The sequence below is a fragment of the Penicillium hispanicum genome (assembly GCF_028827665.1).
Source record: "Penicillium hispanicum strain IBT 35686 chromosome Unknown utg000004l_segment0_segment0, whole genome shotgun sequence".
Classification (NCBI taxonomy): domain Eukaryota; kingdom Fungi; phylum Ascomycota; class Eurotiomycetes; order Eurotiales; family Aspergillaceae; genus Penicillium; species Penicillium hispanicum.
In genome coordinates this window covers 4,209,166-4,226,205 of record NW_026623196.1, presented here as the reverse complement: position 1 = coordinate 4,226,205, position 17,040 = coordinate 4,209,166, and the positions used below count along the sequence as shown (strand labels likewise).

Genomic DNA, 17,040 nt, shown 5'->3' with positions numbered 1-17,040 from the left:
TGGCCATAGTGAAGAACACAACCACTATGAGGGTGATAGTGCAGATGTACATATTCATACCAGGAATGTTGTTTTTATTTGGCATAGAAGAGATCCACCTTCATCCATGAATACACCAATACAAGCCATAAAAACAGATAGCAGAATGAGTACCATCATCTGGCCTCGTTTCTATACGCGTAGATGTCTCCCCCTGCCGACTCTGGTAGTATTGAAGTCTTGATGGCGGGGCGTCACGCCACAACGGGCCGCGACGCGACTCGCGACGCGTTTTCAACCATCACCATTTCAACTCCGGTCGATTCTGGCGAGCACTCGCCCAACGCTATTAGCAATGCCTGCTATCCAACTACACACACGCTCTGCACTTGCCACATCGGCGTCAGCGACCGCCCCATCGTACCCCGTCACCAACCCGCTCCCACAACTCCTGCAAACACCCTCGGGTCTCGCCCTCCTCGAACTCCAGGGCACCATCAACCTGCCCGCGACGGAGAGTGAGAATGACCATGATGCAATGACCAACCACTCTCCACCAGTGGATTCGGCATCTCATGAAACCCCGATTGGCAAACTCATGTTCCCGGATTACTCGCCCCAGAACCCCGATGACACCAAGTGGATGAAGCGGGTGTATCTGTATGTTGGGCGATACCAGCGCATGACGGGCGAAGTAAAGAAGCTCCCACGCCCGATCGCCATTCTCCAGAAGCGACCATCGTCGACAGAGACCGAAGAACTGGAGGTGATGGAGATTGTGCGCTACAAGGTGTTTTTCAAGAACCGACCGGAGCCTGTGAATGACGTCTGAACATGGGATAAGGCGAGGGTTGGGACTATTGTTGATCGAGTAACATTTCGGGGCACTGTCTTCTCGATCTTGGCATGATCGTACCCAGATGATCTGGCAGCTGGCTACACCTCGATGCTCATCTAGTTGAGCTCTCGATCCCGGCACATACCTACAGGGATCCTGTCATCGCGCTCTGTCGAAGGAGCGCTGCATCGCTGTCGAGCTCCATTTGTCTCTAATTGGGAAGAGAGCTTCGAATAACGCCTCACTATATTCCTATCCAATATGGCCCCAGTCGCATCTTTGCAGGGGATGCTGGACTACAGACATTGGAACCCAGTGGCCTTGGAGAGATAGCCCAAGAACCAAGTGCCCCGAGTACCTCCATCTCGGTGCATATAATGAGAGGGACAACGATGACTTCAGTATTGCCTCATGTGTTGATGCCAGATAGCCAAGTGTCTAGGCAGGCATTTGATCTAGATACGAAATGTGGAAACATTACCATGCAGAGCCGCTCATTACATCCTATATTCCAGTTTCTCCTCCCATTCAGCCCGGCAACTATAAGGACAAGACGGCATTCAGCCTCCAACTGGCAATTGGCGTGAAAAGCATCCCGGTATATGATCACGTCGAATGGTATGTCGGCAACGCCAAACAGGCCGCCTCGTACTACCCGCATGGGCTTTCGTGTCATCGCCTACCGAGGCCCGGAAATGGGGTCTCCGTACGTGGCCAGCTACGTGTTTGCCAACGGCGCGGCCGTGATAATTCTCACAGGACCCGTCTGCAGTCTCTCGCGAGACGGAGCGGGGGGGCAATGTCTTCAGCGAGCCACCGCTGCAGATCGTACGGCACTCGCTGCGATCCACGAGCACTTGAGCATCAATGGCGATGGGGTGAAAGATGTCGCATTCCAGAGTACAGGTAACATTGAGAGTGTATGGAAACGAGTCGTGGGCAATGGCGCATCCGCCATCGCCGAGCTGCACACTCTCGACCGGCCGACGGTCTTCGTCGAGGTGATTCAACGCAACGCCTTTGGTGGATTCGGGGCTGGGAACTTTAAGAGCTTGTTTGAGGCGTTTGAGAGGGAACAGGCGTTGCGAGGGAACTGGTACTCGTGCTGGGAATTTCAGGCTTGGTTAATTGTTCGGGGTCTCTTGAAGTTGGCATGCGAGATACAAACTAGGTGATGCTGGCCATAATACAGAAGGGAGTCATCATTGGGACACCCCTTGGGCTCATTACCGCACGTCGAACATCATCTCTAAACAAGAGATGTTGAGTATGATGCCATGGTATGGATTCCGTCCTAGCCGGGCGGAACTGAGCGCTCGGCAGCCCACGCATTCCGCACTTGCATCAACACAACGCTCGGCAGCATCAAGTGTGAATACAGCCTGTTCAGATTCAATCACGTCGAGTCGAGAGAAGACAGCATTGCGCCCGCCAGTGAAATAGCTAGTTGTATCAATGCGAGCCCAACTTCCCTCCGCCACAGCCAATCCATCGGAAACCCATTCAACGCTCCACAGGGCGATGTCATCCCGATCATCGTGATTCGCAATGCGGACCCCGCAAGGATCCCGCGTTTCTTGTATAAAAACTCCATTTCCCCGCGTCGTGCCGGCTCTATCTGCATTCATTCGCAGTGTGCGACCTCGACGTCTTCATCCCACACCGTCGCCACAGCCGCAGCCATGGCTCCCATCGAGCGCATCACTCTCTTCAAGATCCCCAACGAGGCGGACGCGCAGCGGGTCTTGGACCAGTACAAGGTGCTTGCGAAGACGGCCACCAAGGTACGAGCTGCTCGCGTTCTCTGCGTTCGATCCATTTTCCTGTAGGCGCCGGATCCAGTGGACTTGCACTGGAGGCGCACAACGTCCGGCAATAGCCGAACTCCGCTCTGCTCTGTCTACTTCCTTATATCATGCCATTGTCATTGTTGTTCTCTCTCGCCGTCTCGCATTTCATCGTTTCACCCACCTCGGGGATTGCTGATACCCGATTTCCATGCCCCAGGACGGCAAGCCCTACATCGTGGCCGCCGCCGTCGGAAAGTCCATCCCGGACCCGCGCAACAAGGGTTTCAACGTCTCCGTCAAGACCACTTTCGCCTCGCTCGAGGATATGCAGTACTACGATACCGAGTGCGAGGCCCACAAGGCGCTGAAGGCGGTGGTTGGGCCTGTGAGGGAGGATATACTCACCACGTTCTACGAGAACATCCTCTGAAGGAGATGACAAGGTGTCTGGCGGGGAGTTCTCTCAAGGGGGGTGCATCTGGCAAAAGGGTGGGATAATATGATACGCCGAGGAATACCGAGAAAAGTCTCTCTACTGCTCGCCTCAATTCCTGGGAATCCCTGCATTAGTGGCCTTTGCTCATGCTCCCTGAAAGAAGCGTAGACCTAGACGGCCCCCCGGGGCTTAAGCAAAAAGAGATACGGATAGTACAGGTCGGAAGATCAACAAAAAAAAAAAAACAATTGAAACCGTGGGTTCATTCGGGGATGTACACTGCATACTTCAAGCATGCCTGCTTTTCCAAATCTGTGTGGATCCAGCAAGACCAGAAAAATGGGGACATAGTAAGACACAGAACGATAACACAAAAGCAAGAGGAAGAAAGATAACATGAAAAGAAGAAGGGAGGAAGGGTAACACCAAGGCCGTCTACAGTGGCATGCTGGGCTGAGAACAACACGACTGAAAACACCATACAGAGTCGTTAGAGGTAGAGTGAGCGGGCACAGAGAAATCATAGCATGGGCCCCTCGAGGGAAAGACACAAAACACACGGAATACAGCAAACATCCGACCCATAGGCGTGGTTTGGCACCGAGCACGAAGATGATCGCAGACCATCTGGCGATCGGCGCGGGTGGGAAATATACAAGGTGCCGGTAGAGATCGGTGTGAAGGATGTGAAGGGTGAGAGGCGGGAATTAATCGAGAGCACGGCGGAGGTCACTCCATTTCTGTCGGAGAGTCTCGTGGTTCTCGGAGAGCTATAGGTGACAAGACTAGTCAGTATTGTCTCCGTCGTGAGGTCCAGAATGGCTACTCAGAACATACCTCGGCCCACTTCATCTTCGTTGCTACCAGCTCTTTCTCCATTTCGGCCATGGTTTCCTCCATCGCGCGGCTCTCATTCTGCACTTCGATGTTGCGCTGCATGATGCGATCCATCTCCGAACGGAGCTTCTCCTCGACTTCGGCGGGCTGCTTGTCCACCACATTCTTCAGCTCACCGACCTGAAGGTTGAGAGCGTCGTTCATGTCACGCAGCTCCTCGTTCTCAACCTTCACGTGGACCAATTCTGAGGCCAACTGCACATGTTCCTTGTCAGAGGCCTCGGCCCGTTCTTCAAGAAGCCGCACCCGAGATGATTGTGTATTCACGGTATGGCGGAGATTCTCGAGCTCGGCCTCGCGCTCCTTCTCCGTTCGACTTTTCTCTTCCCAATCGGCGGTGTATGAATTGATCATCTCTTTTGTGAGGGGTACAGCACAGGCATCCTGGACCAGAAGATCAGCCCGGTAGACCTCCTTGTCAGCAGCTCCCGAGCTTCCAAAGAAGCCGGACTCTAATATTGACGAGGCGGAGGGCTGCTTGTCGATATAGGCATCGAACAAACGCTCCTTGAGGAATGTTGTTAGTGGACTCATGTCCTTCATCTCCAGAAGGGCCTCGGTGTTTCGGCGCATGATGGCAATGGCGAACTTGAGGATCGTGCTCTCCAGACCCTCCTCGAAAATCAGATCGTAGATACGAAGGACCAGCTGCAAGGGGAAACGGTAGGCAAAGAGCGTCAGGAACCACTGAGTAGCGTATAGTTGAGGAGGAACACCGCGGCGCCGGAGGTGGCAGTAGAGAGCGGGCTCGAGGTCCTCCAGGAGGCGCTCGAACTGGTAAAGACTGCGGTGAAGTCCTGGCATGTCTTGAATGAAAAGTTCTCGAAGGCCGTACTTGTTCATCAACTTTACGAGAAGCTCAAAGGCATCAACCTCATCCATCTGAGATTGCAAAATTAGTCGCTAGTTCATAAATTGCACAGGCCGTAGCGACTCACGTTGAATAAAAGAGGCATAACAATGAAGTTCATGCCCTGAGCATAGCCTACGCCTTCATCATACAGGGCGTAAGCCTTGCATAGACCAAAAAGGCTCTCTTGACTTCCCTGGGAGATGAAGTATTTTGAGTAGCTTGTACGTGCACCCAAGTCCCGTCGAATAGCCTTTTCCAGTTTCTGCAGAGAAGCAGTCTCATCCTTGGCCTTCTTCACGCGAGCACCTTCACTGGAAACCTGCTCTTTGGCCAATCGCTCCGGGTCCATTTCCTGGGAAGGGCTGGGAGCAACGCTAGTAGACTGTGTCACGGATCCCGAATGCTCGGATCGAATAGATGAGCGTGATGACGATGTTGACTCCTTCTCAGCAATTCCATTGATCTGGACATTTGGTGATCGACGATCCTTGTCTGTGCCACGGGCAACCAGCTCGCGATAGATGTCTTCCATTTCGCCGGTCCTGCAGTCAGCCAGAATCTGCCAAATGACACCTCGAATGGTCTGCGGAATGCCTCTTTTGATGGCAGCATTCAACTCCTCCGAGCCGGCCAATGCCTGAGGGCCGTTATCCACGACCTGCTGCCAAAGGTCCCAATCCACAGGCGTAGACGCATCGGTTGCTGACCTAGAAAACCCAGAAACGGTACCGGGGGGAAGGTTAGGATTGATTGTCGAGGGGGTCACAGCCCCAGGGGAGGTTGCGCCCGAGGCGGGAGCGGCAGGCGCAGCCAGAATGCCATCCTCGCCTTCTTCCGGGATGATTGGCGGGCTAGCCCCAGCCTGACTGATGCTGGCCCGAGTGGATTGAAGAGCTCCTTCCTCGTGGTCAGCCGCATGAGCCTCCTCCCGCATCCGCAGTATCTTGAACTGGTCTTTAAGGCTGTTCCGTCTCGGTCGCCGAGAGGTGACACTTGAGGCGTCGCCCTCTTCGCCATCGCGGGAACGAGCGACTAGATCCAGATTGCTCGCAATCGTCGAGACCGATGCCGCGGTGTTTCGGCGGGTGAAGCCAGATTGTGGTGGGGACTTTACCTCCTTGGGTCCCGTCGAGCTTCGGGAGAACCATGAGAAGGGGCCGCTAGGTTTGCGGGCTGGCGGCGGCGGCGCTGCAGGGGGAGGGTTCTTGTTGACTGGAGGAGGGCCCCACGGGATAGATGGCAGACTTCCTGACAGTCCCTTTAGGCTAGAGGCCAACGGCGAAGCCACATCGTCCTTAGGAGGCACGGGTGGTTGCTCCTCTTTAGTCTCGGGGGCAGTATCCCTGGGGTCCATTGGCTCGTCTTCCTTGCTGTTCGACAAGTTCACCTCATCAAGAGAGGAAGAGGTCGACAGACGATGAGAGGTAAGAAGGGGTGACTTCTGCGAGTGTTTCTGAACGGGAGTCTCGTCCCCTGCTTCTTCCTCCGCTTCCTTCTTCAGCTCCGGCTTGACAGGCTCGGGTTGCTCGTCCGATTCAACTGCGTCGGCCTTCTCATTCTCGGCCTTTCCGGCCTTCTCATCCTTCTCCTCGTCGTCTTTTTCATTCTTCTCATCTGGTTTCTCCTCGTCCTTATCGCCACCTTTGCCTTCATCGGCCGTTTCGAGCTTCACCTCATCGACAGGGGGCTCATCCGTCTCGGCATTCGTCACCTCTTCGTCTTCATCTTCCTTCTTGTCTTTCGTGGTATCCTCTTTCTTTTCTGACTCTTCGTTCCCTCCGGTCTCCTCGTCCTTCTGCTCGGCCTGCGATTCAGAAGGAGTGGCGGCCTCCGTTGTTTCGGGAGCGGGAGCGGCACCAACGCCGACGGGAGGGCTATCAGTCAACGAGCGTGTCGATGACGATTGGGGAATAGTGACATCTAGGTTCTCGGAGGTTTCAGGGGCATCGTCGAATGACTCCTGGGGAGCAATTAGCAACCGATTCGGGGCGACACGATAAAGTTACCACGTAAACGCACCCCTTCGTAGTCACGGCTGTTCCGCGCCGAAGACATCTCGATGTGACGGGGATCTCAAGCAATCAGAGATCACAGCACTCCATAGGACCCAAGAAGCACAAAAAGCCCAGCTTCGGGGGTCACAGAATGAAAAAGGGGAGAAAGTGGGAATGAGCCAGCGTGGAAGGAATTCGGGGATGTCAGTTTAGTGATCGAGTCCAGGGCCAGGCACGTCCCGCGCTGATTGGCTGCAGCTCCCAGACGGGGCGACCTGTTGAGCGGAACGTTTGGAATGCCTTCGGTGCTCATGCACTGCCGATGGTGCATGCAGAATGCAGGATTCTTGCACTCTCAACCGAATCGTTTCTGCACCGACTGGGTGATGTTCTACGCAAGTGTTTCACGGGGAGGTGGTGGTGAAATATCAAATCTCGCCCATGCACTCAATAGCCCCCAAATGGGGCCATTTCCACTACTTTCGTCGTTGGGTCTGCATCGCGTGGATCCTTGATCTTCCGTGCAGGCGTCTATCTGGCCACGTACACGCCTATCTACAAAGTCTGCTCGAAGTCTAGCCATCTCTGCTGCCGGAGAGGATCCAATCGCTTCAGCTCAGAGAGCCAGCCCCGAATCCGATCCTGATCCTTGGGAGATAAGCTTCCCGTCACCTTGGAGACGAGCAGTGTGCACTCAATCAACGCTTGATAAACATATTTACAGTCATCAGCCCCATCAAGCATCTCCTGGATAGCTTCAATCTCGTCGTGGAGGTATTGCAGTCGCTCTGACGTGCTGAGATTCGGAGCCATGGTCCGGTCCGCCACCGCCGGGTCAAAGACACACATCAGGTTCTGGTGATAGAACCAGAGTGACTGGTCGTAGGGGTCAATCAACGCTTGGTGGATGAGAGCCAGCTCTAGAACATGTGGATTTAGTATTTGAAGAAAAGAAAGCACCTACTAGACAAGATAATCCCAATACTCACCATCGTCCAGCATTTTCCTCCGCTCGTCGTCACTGGCGGTTTGTTCGTCCAACAGACGTAGGATAAGTTTGGTGCGGTAGTGCCACGCAGAAAAGTTGGAGAGATTTGCGCCAATCATCTTCTTCGCGTACTCAAATTCCTTCTGGGTCATGCTGGTAGCTTCGTCCGGGGTACCCAGTTGTTTCAAGGTCTCCACAACCAGACGCCGATATCCCCAGCCGTGAAAGTTGCGACTGTCCAACGTCAACATCTTGCTCACCAATGTGAGCTCTTCCTGCCAGATCTGGCGAGATTCTGACACCGGAAGTAACCGGCGGGCCTCATCTAGGAGCCACAGTCGATAGTTCCAGATCCAGTAGCATTTGGGGAAGCTACGCAGTAACGGGATGAGAAACAGCAAATCATCCTTGATCAACTGGAGGGCCGGACTTGCTGCATCTTCTTGGGCGGACTCTCCGATTTCAGCAAATTGGTGACGCAGCACCCTCCGCCGATAGTTCCAGACGGTGTAGTACTCCGGGTTGCGACTTAGTAGGTCAGAGATCTTCTCAAGAGTCTCGGTCGTATAGTCATGCTCAGCCACCTAGTTCAAGTCAGCATCGGTTGCCATTCGAACATGATAAAGAAAGACCTCTAACTTTCTCAGAGACTAGCCGTTCTAGTGATTTGTATTCCTCTATCTTCTGCAACTCTTGCTGTTGTTGCTCCACGGTTTTCTCTGTCGGTTTGATGCGCCGCACGCCGTGCTGCCAGAACCGTCAGCCCCGAGTCCTCCGTGCAGGGTGCCCACATGGATTCCAGATGCGGTGCAACTCACACTTGCCATCTTGATGGAGGGATTTACGATTGGAGATTGGGGAGGCGCGAAGGAAACCGTGTCGGTATCTTCGGTCACGTGCACCGCACCGAGGCAGTTGCGAACGAGTTTCGACTTCAACCGTTAGCTTCGGTTTCTACTTCTTGCTTAATTCACTATCGACGCCAATTATGCTGCCTTTATTGAAGGCTCCCCAGCACACTCTTTTTATTGTTGTCTGTTAATCTTCTCCGCAGCCCATCTGTGTTCGTCCCGAACAATGATCGATTCGCAATGTCACTCCCTGGAACAAGCCTCTCCAACAGTCATCATAATGTCTCATTAACATCCGCTTCTCGACCTGGGTCCTCTCAGGAGAGTGAATCGGCCAGACTGACTCAATTTGAAAATTTCACTTTACCACTTCTAGAATCGCCTGCCAGTTCTCAACTATCATTGTCACTCAAACCCAGAGCAAATGAGCTTCAACTCGCTCCCCGCTTGAAGGAAAACAAAGCCGCAGGTTTGACCTCGGCTGAACGAGGCCGTAATATCTCCAGAGCTCCTCTGAATAGGGCCCGTGCAAGAAGCACTTTTCGCAGTCCAATCTCGCCAGACAGGTTCATTCCAAAACGAGAATTTGGAGAATCTTCATCAACTCCATTCCGTGTGAACAAGCATCCACAACAGCTTTCTCCTGGAGAAAGACTCTTACGGCGACGACTACCTGGGGACGATCCATTCCTACCGACACCGCGCCGGTCACCAGCTTTTCCAGGGCAGAGATCGACCCCAACTCGTCTTCGCCAACGACCACCCCAGCGGCCTCACCTCGTCACCGACTCGTCCGTCGTAGGAAGCAATGGCCGGAGCGACTTCTTAAGACAGGTCAGCTCTGGGGCTGTTTGGGGAGTGGGCGGGGCCTCTGCCATGCTCGGAGACTCTTCGGTGGCGAGCTCGAGCCCTTCGCAGTCTCTTGTGGGCAGAGGCACGACTGCGTCGGCATTTGTAGCAACATTCTTACCCAGAGACACCGCGGCTGAAAGACAAAACAAACATGAGTCCAGACTTGCCCTTGCATTGGACATTGACCGTACGACAAGACTCCTCGGTACTTGTACAGCATCCCCAGACGCAACCCCCAGCCCGACATCTTCACATTATGAATGGTTCTCGCCGTTTGTATGGAAGGACAGCGCCTGGAAGAAAGTCGAGAGGGAGAATTGTAAGTAACGTTGCATCTTGACTACCAGTGGATCACTCCCTGGAGGCTTCTCACCCAATGCTCGGTTCTTTGTTGGGGTAGCGGGAGCAATCATCAGCGAGCAGGCTTCGGATCTAGCGTGGCATTTAAAATATGACTTAGATTGTGAGGTGATGGTGTGGCTCGCCTCGTCTGTCACGTCGACTGACTTTGCGCTAACATCCAGGGCCGAGCCATGATGCCAGACCCGAAGTTGTTCCTCCCAAGCCTTTCAGGATCTTGGACGCTCCCTATCTACGGGATGATTTCTACTGCTCCACTCTGGCCTATTCTTCGACAGCTGGTATTCTAGCCGTGGGCCTCGCACACAACGTGTATCTTTGGTCCGAGGGCTTTGCCGTTGACCATCCGCCTTTTGAGGATGTTCATCCATCCAACTATGTGACATCGCTCTCTTTCTCGTCTGAAGATGGAAAGCGAAGCATTCTCGCGGTCGGTCGCCAGTCTGGTCAGCTGTCGCTGTGGAGTGTTTTCGAGTCGAAAGTCCGTTTTGAGATCAGCCATCCTATCAGTATCTCTTGTGTTTCGTTCAGGCCGAAGACTTCCCAGAGGCTTTCCCAAGGATTTGCTAACACGGAAGTCGAGGCGGAGGATCTCGTTGTTGGCGACGATATGGGGGATGTCTGGTACTATTCTGTCGAATGGCCAGTGCTTCACAACAAATGGAGTTGGACGGGTTCAATGACGCTGCTCGCCAAAATTTGCGCGCATACTCAGCAAGTCTGTGGCATAGCGTGGTCGCCTGACGACCGCTTCCTTGCCACGGGCGGCAATGATAATGCTTGCATGCTGTTTGAACTGTGCGACGTCCTCCCTGGCCCGCCAATGGATCACTCGAGCTTGACCAGGACGTCTGCGGATTCTTCGGGACTTTCAAGCATTCGCGCATTTCCATGTCTCACTATGGGAACCAATCCGCGGGCAATGCTCAGCAGGCAACAGATTGTCAACCATCTGCTCCCATCGTGGGTCCAACCTTTGCCGGTCAGGTCTTCCGTCGCCGCTCCGCTTCTGAGTCACATGGGATGCCTCCTCTCCGGCAACGGGCAAACTGTGTTGGTTCCTTCCAATCGCCAGAAGCACCGCCTGGTGCACTCCGCCGCAGTCAAGGCAATTGCCTTTGCACCCTGGCAGCCATCGCTACTAGCGACCGGAGGGGGCTCTAATGATCGCGCGATCCATTTCTTCCACGCCCGCACCGGGGTGTGTCTTGCCACAATCAATGTCTTTGCCCAGGTGACAAGCCTGATCTGGAGCCAGACCCGACGTGAGATCGCTGCAACATTTGGGTATGCCCAGCCAGAGCACCCTTTCCGGATCGCCGTCTTTTCCTGGCCCAGCTGTTCCCAAGTTGCGGTCATCCCCTGGGGTCCCTATGGAACCAGTTGGGACGGTCATGACCAGGAGATCAGCCACGACTGCGGGCGCGCACTGTGGGCAGTTAGTTACCCAGGACGACCACCTCGCTCACCTCCCCTTAGGATCGAGGAGCCCGACCTTGTCTATGCATCGCCCTCGCCGCCGTCGTTACTCCACCCCACGCGCTCTCGGTCCCCGGCCCGTGGTAACAGACCACACAGGCACAAGCGCAGAGCAGGCTTGGTTCGTCCCAAAGAAAAAGAAGGCGGGATGTGGTGTAGACGGACATTAGAAGAGGGGTGTATCATTGTGGCGTCGAGTGATCAGACAGTCAAGTTCCACGAGGTGTGGACCGGACGACGCAAGAGCACCGGCGTTGCCTGCGGATTGTTAGGAGGAAGCGATATCCTCGAGGGCATTGAGGGCATCGAGAAGTCTGGCAGTGAAGTCATTCGCTAGAGCCGTTCTCTTATATCCTTCCCGTGTATTATTATTCTTGGCTGATATTGGTCTTCTTTCTCTCCTCGTTTCTACTTGGTTACATCACCGCAAGCTTTGCACATGCGAACTATTGATTAGCGTGAATAGAATGTCGATCGCTCCCCACTCTCTTCAGCTCCCTGCAATATAAATCGAAGATCAGCGCGTCTGCTCGAGTTTCGGCTTCTCTCTTCTTCACGTCCCACTTCTCCCACTCCTCCCATCTTCCAATTTAATTTCTCTCGCCCCAATGCGTCTCTCAACTATTCTCCCGGCCCTCCTCACCAGCCTGGCCACCACCCAAGCAGCCACAACTTCAACTAGCAACACACTCAACATCACCGTCCTCGGCGCACAACACCACCGATCCACGCTCGAATGCTGGGCTCTGGAACCGGGCTTCCAGACCTCCGACGAATCTGGCACCACCGGCTCTCAGTCCCTCAATCTCGGGGTCATCGGCGGCGGCAACAGCGGCAATTCAACGTACACCATCATTCCAGCCGGGTTCAATGGCGGACGGCATAACGCGCCTGTGTCGCAGTACGTGCTTCACGCCTCTTCTCTCTCCCTTCCCACTCCAATTGAAGTATAACGTACACACGGAGAAGACATATCTTGATACCGTGGAGCTTCAGATTCCACCCCTCTTCGCGCTATGGTCCAACAATGCGTGGGCATCTACAAAGCTGACAATCACGCAGATGGGTGATCTTCCTCTCCGGCTTGGCGCATATCACCCTTCCCAACTCCACAGCCGAGGCCTGGGTCGCCGGCGGCAAGAACGGCGCCATTCTGGCGCTGGATACAGCGAACGTGAGTACTCTCGGGCATTATACGGCGTACCCCTCGAAGGAGAGGACTGTTGCGCTCGAGATTCCCTTGGGTGCTGGCGGCGTGCCGGGCCATCGGGTTTTGCATGCGGGTGCTTGTCACGGGGAAGAGTTGTTGGAATGAGTCGATTGAAGTTTCGTATGTACGGGAAGGGGTCTATGAGGCTGGTGAATGGAATTCGTAAATAAGCCAACATGGGTCGATTGGATTGACCAGAGCGCTATGGACACAAGTCCTCCACACAAAAGATAGACAGAGAAATGCAGACATGATGCACCCGAGTATATAATTCTTTTTAAACCCGTAGACAAAACAAAAGTATCATTTCCCCGCGGGATTCGTACAAACACAAACACCACTCTTTACCGGCGCTTATTTCCTGCCGCCCTTGCTCTTCTTCCCGGCCGTCTTGCTTTTCTTCGCTGGCGGCGGCTGCTCCACGGCATCATCGGAGCCCTCGTCTTCGGTGTCGGCGATGAAATCGACCATTGAGCCGTCGCTGTCGGCCTCGTCATCGTCGTCATCTTCGTTCTCCTCCAAGGACTCCTCGGCATCGGAAGAACCGGCTGACTCTTCGGCTTCGATTTCAAGGATGCCCTCGTCCTCGTCCTCATCCTCGTCGTCTTCTTCGCTGCCGGCATCCTCGTCATCTTCGGACTCATCGATGCCGTTCATCATTGACTCATCCTCGTCGAATGCCTGGTCGCGTATCGCCTTCGTCCGTGGTGTCTTGACCTCGACTTCGCTGTCCTCATCATCTTGGCCTTCGACGTAGATGACGTTATCTTCGTCCTCGCTGTCCATTTCTTCGTCGCCGTGGCGGATCGCGCGCCGCAGTCCCAGTTGTGCCTCGAGCATGTCCAGCTTACCCTTGAGGAGAAGCAATGAGGATAGGCTTGAGGACCGCTGGTCCATGACCTTGTAGAGGGTGGCCATGCGCTTCAGCAACTCGGGGTGACCAGCCAATGCACCGCCGTGGGCAACGCAAGTCCATTGCACCCATACAAGCAGATGGCCGTAGCGGCCAGGGCGAGAGGCAAGGCGCTCAGCGAGCCTCTGCAGCAGGTTGGCGGCCAATGAGGATTCAAGGCGTTGGATGGTAGTGCGAATGATGTCGGTGTCGGAAGTGTGGAAGCAGGACTCGAGCATGGAGTTATCATTAGTCTTCAGGGACTGTGTGAGCACAGTAGCCAGAGACATGGCATTGGGGAAGTGTTGCACAGCCTGAGTGGGTTTGCCGGGTACCAGCGCACGAAGATTCACTTCGTCGTCGAGCTCGGCCTCCACGTCAACTTCCTGACCTGTGTTGGCGCGCAGAAGCTCCCCGAAAGATGGTTCAGCGCCATCCTCCTCTTCCTCTTCTTCCCCACTGTCCGACTTCGCATTTTCCATCTCGACATCCTCGTCGGCGGCAGTCTGCTTGACGGGCTTGGTCTTCTTCGCACTAGGAGGGGGCTTGGTTTCCTCGTCGTCCTCAGAGTCTTCGCTACCGGACACAGAGACACCATCTTCTTGAGCCTCGTCCATCTCGATGTCATCGTCCATAATGTTACCCGACTCCACCACAGCAAGCGACTCGTCAACGCGGCTCTCAGCAGCGTCCTTCGCTCCATTGGTTCTGACTGCTGTGATGGCTGAGCTAGACTTGCTCTTCGGCACTGCCTTGACTCCGGTGAACGCCAGCTCCTCGGTATTCTCGTCGAGCAGCTTGACCCGCTCGAAAACGGGGATTACACCACCTTCGGCATAGGCAACGATAATCTCATGGCCCTGGAACGAGGTTGATACCACCGGCACACAATCGTCCGAAGAATCGGAACGCACGATCTTGAGCGAGGCATTAGCCTTCTGGGTCATTTGTTTGCGGTTGGCCTTAGCACTGGTGGACTGCCCTTGCTGTGGCTGAATAAAAGGTTTTGTGAAGAGCTCGATGGTGCCGTTCTCGGTGACAGCGGCAAGTATTTGCTTCTCAAGGTGAGTGTCCTTCGTAGCATACAGCGAAAGGGAGGAGACCTCCTGGTCCGCCACAAGATTCCGCACGAGCTTCTTGCTCGTGGCGTCAAAAACGTTGATGAATCGCTCTCCGTCGGAGGCAAGGAATGCGCCCGTGCCAGCGGACTCCAGGGAGGATGAGATGATGGTGTGGATTTGGTTACGCATCGCAGGAAACATGGCCGGTTCCTCGTCGGTGTTTTCGACATCGATCAGAACGGGGGTCTGGGATGCGCAGATGGCGGGGGTATTAGAGGGAACGGGGCGGGAGAGGGCAGTGAAGACCGATGAAGACGGCAGGTGAATTGTCCTGGTGAACGGGACCTCGTTAGTGACCGGGTCATTCCAGTGTATCAGTTGTGCCATTGCATGCTGTGCCATACCTTATACTCTTCCCGGTGCGCAAATCCCACTGCACCAGCTTGTTGTCGCCTCCGATACTCCAAGCCTCCTCGGCGGGCTTCCCAGCGGTGAACTTGAAGTCCTTGATTCCCTTATCATGTGCGCCGGTCAGCGTACCGACCACTTTGTCCTCCGATGGCGAGTACATCCGAATGTCGGATGTGCTGGTACCGAATGCAATCACGACATCTCCCTGATCCAGACCGTTGACATCAGACCCGCGCTTGCGCTTCTTCTTCGACTGGTCGCGATTCTTTCCCTGCCCCCCGTAGTATCCCCAGTCCAGCGATGTCACCGTCTCCTTCGGAGCCAAGGCGTGCTCACATTGTAGTCGGCCGGTGTTGGTATCGTGGATGCGGAGGTGCTGCGCATCAAGACCCTGGATGACGGATGCGAACAGCGCCAATTGGTATTCCGACGGCGAAAAAGCGGCCCGTAGAATGGATGACTTGCTGCCGGCTTGTGAAAGGCCCGACGCCGGCGATGCGGCCGACGCGGCCTTCGTAGACGGGCGAGAGGTCTTCTTGCCCATTTTTTCTTGGTTCGAGCTTTTTTTTGGTCCCTAGGCGGATTTTTTTGCTTCCACTCGGAGGTCTTGGGTGGAGTGAAATGACACCAAGTCCCCAGAAAAGTGATGGAAATCCCGATGTGACTTTTTTTTTCAAACCCCTGGGGAGACGGCGACTGGGGTTCTGGGACTCTGGTAGTCTCGCAGTTGATGCGGAAAGGAAAAAAAAGTTCTGTAGACTCCCGGATTGGGCGCTAGGACCACTATGGTTTAGCGCATTTTGGTGGTCTTATCTAATCAGCTCGTCGCGCCGGCGTGCTGTATATTGGTGTATAGAGTAATGTGCTTGCCGGTAGCCGCGGTGGAAATGATGGATTCAAATATGAAGAGATGATCTGTGTGGATTAGATCGAAAATCTTGACTGGTAGGAATTCCCGTTGTGTCAATCTGGAGGATTACCTTAATGTGTACCCGTCCTTCATCGTAGCCTAGAGTTGTACGTAGCTAGGTATATATTTCCAGGGCTGCTTGTCCCCGCGGGTATACTTTTCCCATTGGGTAGCACCAGAACAACCTTACAAGATTGCCTCTTATCTGCACACCGAAAAAGAACGAGGGGGGGGGAAAGGAAGAAAGAGTCCAGATGCAACGAGCAGTCCCACGGGTTGTACGACACCATCTATCGCAGCAACTACAGATCAACTTTGGAAGATAAAAGACAAATCTTGGAAAACAAGATCGTCTACCCTGTGGTGACCTAGGCCGGTGTGGACATGATGATCCACCTGGCCCTCCACGCCTGTTCATGTTCGATCGCCCGCCCTGGGCTCCTTCCCCATGTGGGCGCATGCTGATTTGATTCCCGACCAACCATGTATCCCCAATGTGCCCAGATTGGTCATGGTCGGAACGTGTCTCCATTCCTAGTTCCTTGCTAAGACGGACTGGTGGGATTATCGCAGCTCGAATGCAGACATATTACTCTCCAAAGCTTTTCAAATATCCTCTCTTCTCTTCTTTTGGATGCAATTATTACAATCCTATCTACCCGGAGGATGAATCGGATGTGTATACTTCGACTGGAGAAAGAGGCGGAGCCCCTAAACATGTGACTCGGCTTGCGGCCTGATCTGTAAGGGCCCAGATGCGGCCTCGCTGATTGGTGATGCAGAGAGACCACGGCGCGGATTTCCCAACGTCCCTGTACATAGGCAACATATATGTACATATGTACATGTTATTTTTATACAGTCCATTTCTTGCCCCATCTCCATGAGGATCTGGTTGCCTCCTGCATGACAGCCAGGTGATGACCTCGCAGATTCCCGCCAGCCTAGGCGGTCACGTGGGATGACGTCGTTCACCGGTGACTCGACTCGTCACTAGTTATACTAGGCCGCATTCGACTCGAAGCCCTAGGGCTTCGAGAAGAGGGTTCACAGGCATGGAACCCTTTGTTTTAAATAGAAAAAGGGAGGAGGTTGATGATCCCACTTACATCCCTCGCAGACCACCCTTGACAGGATAATATGGAATAACTACACAGTTTAAAATGAAAGTACTATCCACCAGCAAGGCTAGTTGGCGCTGAAAAGAATGAAAGCGATCGCTTCGAGTTGTTCAACATG

The 17,040-nt window shown here is 54.2% G+C and overlaps 7 protein-coding genes across 7 annotated transcripts; 4 read left to right on the top strand and 3 right to left on the bottom strand.

Moving 5' to 3' along the window:
* Positions 1-334: 334 nt before the first annotated feature.
* N7459_005337 (Ctf8 family protein) lies at positions 335-811 on the top strand (the record flags this gene model as incomplete). Its single annotated transcript, XM_056944521.1, has 1 exon — positions 335-811. The coding sequence occupies one exon, from the start codon at positions 335-337 to the stop codon at positions 809-811; it is 477 nt and encodes a 158-aa protein (XP_056801404.1).
* A 665-nt stretch (positions 812-1,476) lies between these two features.
* On the top strand, positions 1,477-3,037 carry N7459_005336 (uncharacterized protein; the record flags this gene model as incomplete). The annotated part of the gene is made up of 3 exons (XM_056944520.1): positions 1,477-1,913; positions 2,181-2,601; positions 2,825-3,037. The coding sequence occupies 3 exons, from the start codon at positions 1,477-1,479 to the stop codon at positions 3,035-3,037; spliced, it is 1,071 nt and encodes a 356-aa protein (XP_056801403.1).
* A 713-nt stretch (positions 3,038-3,750) lies between these two features.
* N7459_005335 (putative GTPase activating protein (Gyp5)) lies at positions 3,751-6,848 on the bottom strand (the record flags this gene model as incomplete). The annotated part of the gene is made up of 4 exons (XM_056944519.1): positions 3,751-3,813; positions 3,881-4,822; positions 4,879-6,753; positions 6,813-6,848. 4 exons carry the CDS (start codon positions 6,846-6,848, stop codon positions 3,751-3,753), a joined length of 2,916 nt encoding a protein of 971 aa, XP_056801402.1.
* A 494-nt stretch (positions 6,849-7,342) lies between these two features.
* N7459_005334 (Rab geranylgeranyltransferase BET4) lies at positions 7,343-8,602 on the bottom strand (the record flags this gene model as incomplete). The annotated part of the gene is made up of 4 exons (XM_056944518.1): positions 7,343-7,707; positions 7,777-8,359; positions 8,415-8,522; positions 8,594-8,602. 4 exons carry the CDS (start codon positions 8,600-8,602, stop codon positions 7,343-7,345), a joined length of 1,065 nt encoding a protein of 354 aa, XP_056801401.1.
* A 264-nt stretch (positions 8,603-8,866) lies between these two features.
* Positions 8,867-11,654, top strand: N7459_005333 (WD40 repeat domain-containing protein; the record flags this gene model as incomplete). Its single annotated transcript, XM_056944517.1, has 2 exons — positions 8,867-9,797; positions 10,003-11,654. The coding sequence occupies 2 exons, from the start codon at positions 8,867-8,869 to the stop codon at positions 11,652-11,654; spliced, it is 2,583 nt and encodes an 860-aa protein (XP_056801400.1).
* A 271-nt stretch (positions 11,655-11,925) lies between these two features.
* Positions 11,926-12,632, top strand: N7459_005332 (uncharacterized protein; the record flags this gene model as incomplete). Its single annotated transcript, XM_056944516.1, has 2 exons — positions 11,926-12,218; positions 12,380-12,632. The coding sequence occupies 2 exons, from the start codon at positions 11,926-11,928 to the stop codon at positions 12,630-12,632; spliced, it is 546 nt and encodes a 181-aa protein (XP_056801399.1).
* A 249-nt stretch (positions 12,633-12,881) lies between these two features.
* On the bottom strand, positions 12,882-15,435 carry N7459_005331 (WD40 repeat and Utp12 domain-containing protein; the record flags this gene model as incomplete). Its single annotated transcript, XM_056944515.1, has 2 exons — positions 12,882-14,811; positions 14,885-15,435. 2 exons carry the CDS (start codon positions 15,433-15,435, stop codon positions 12,882-12,884), a joined length of 2,481 nt encoding a protein of 826 aa, XP_056801398.1.
* Between the last annotated feature and the right edge of the window lie 1,605 nt (positions 15,436-17,040).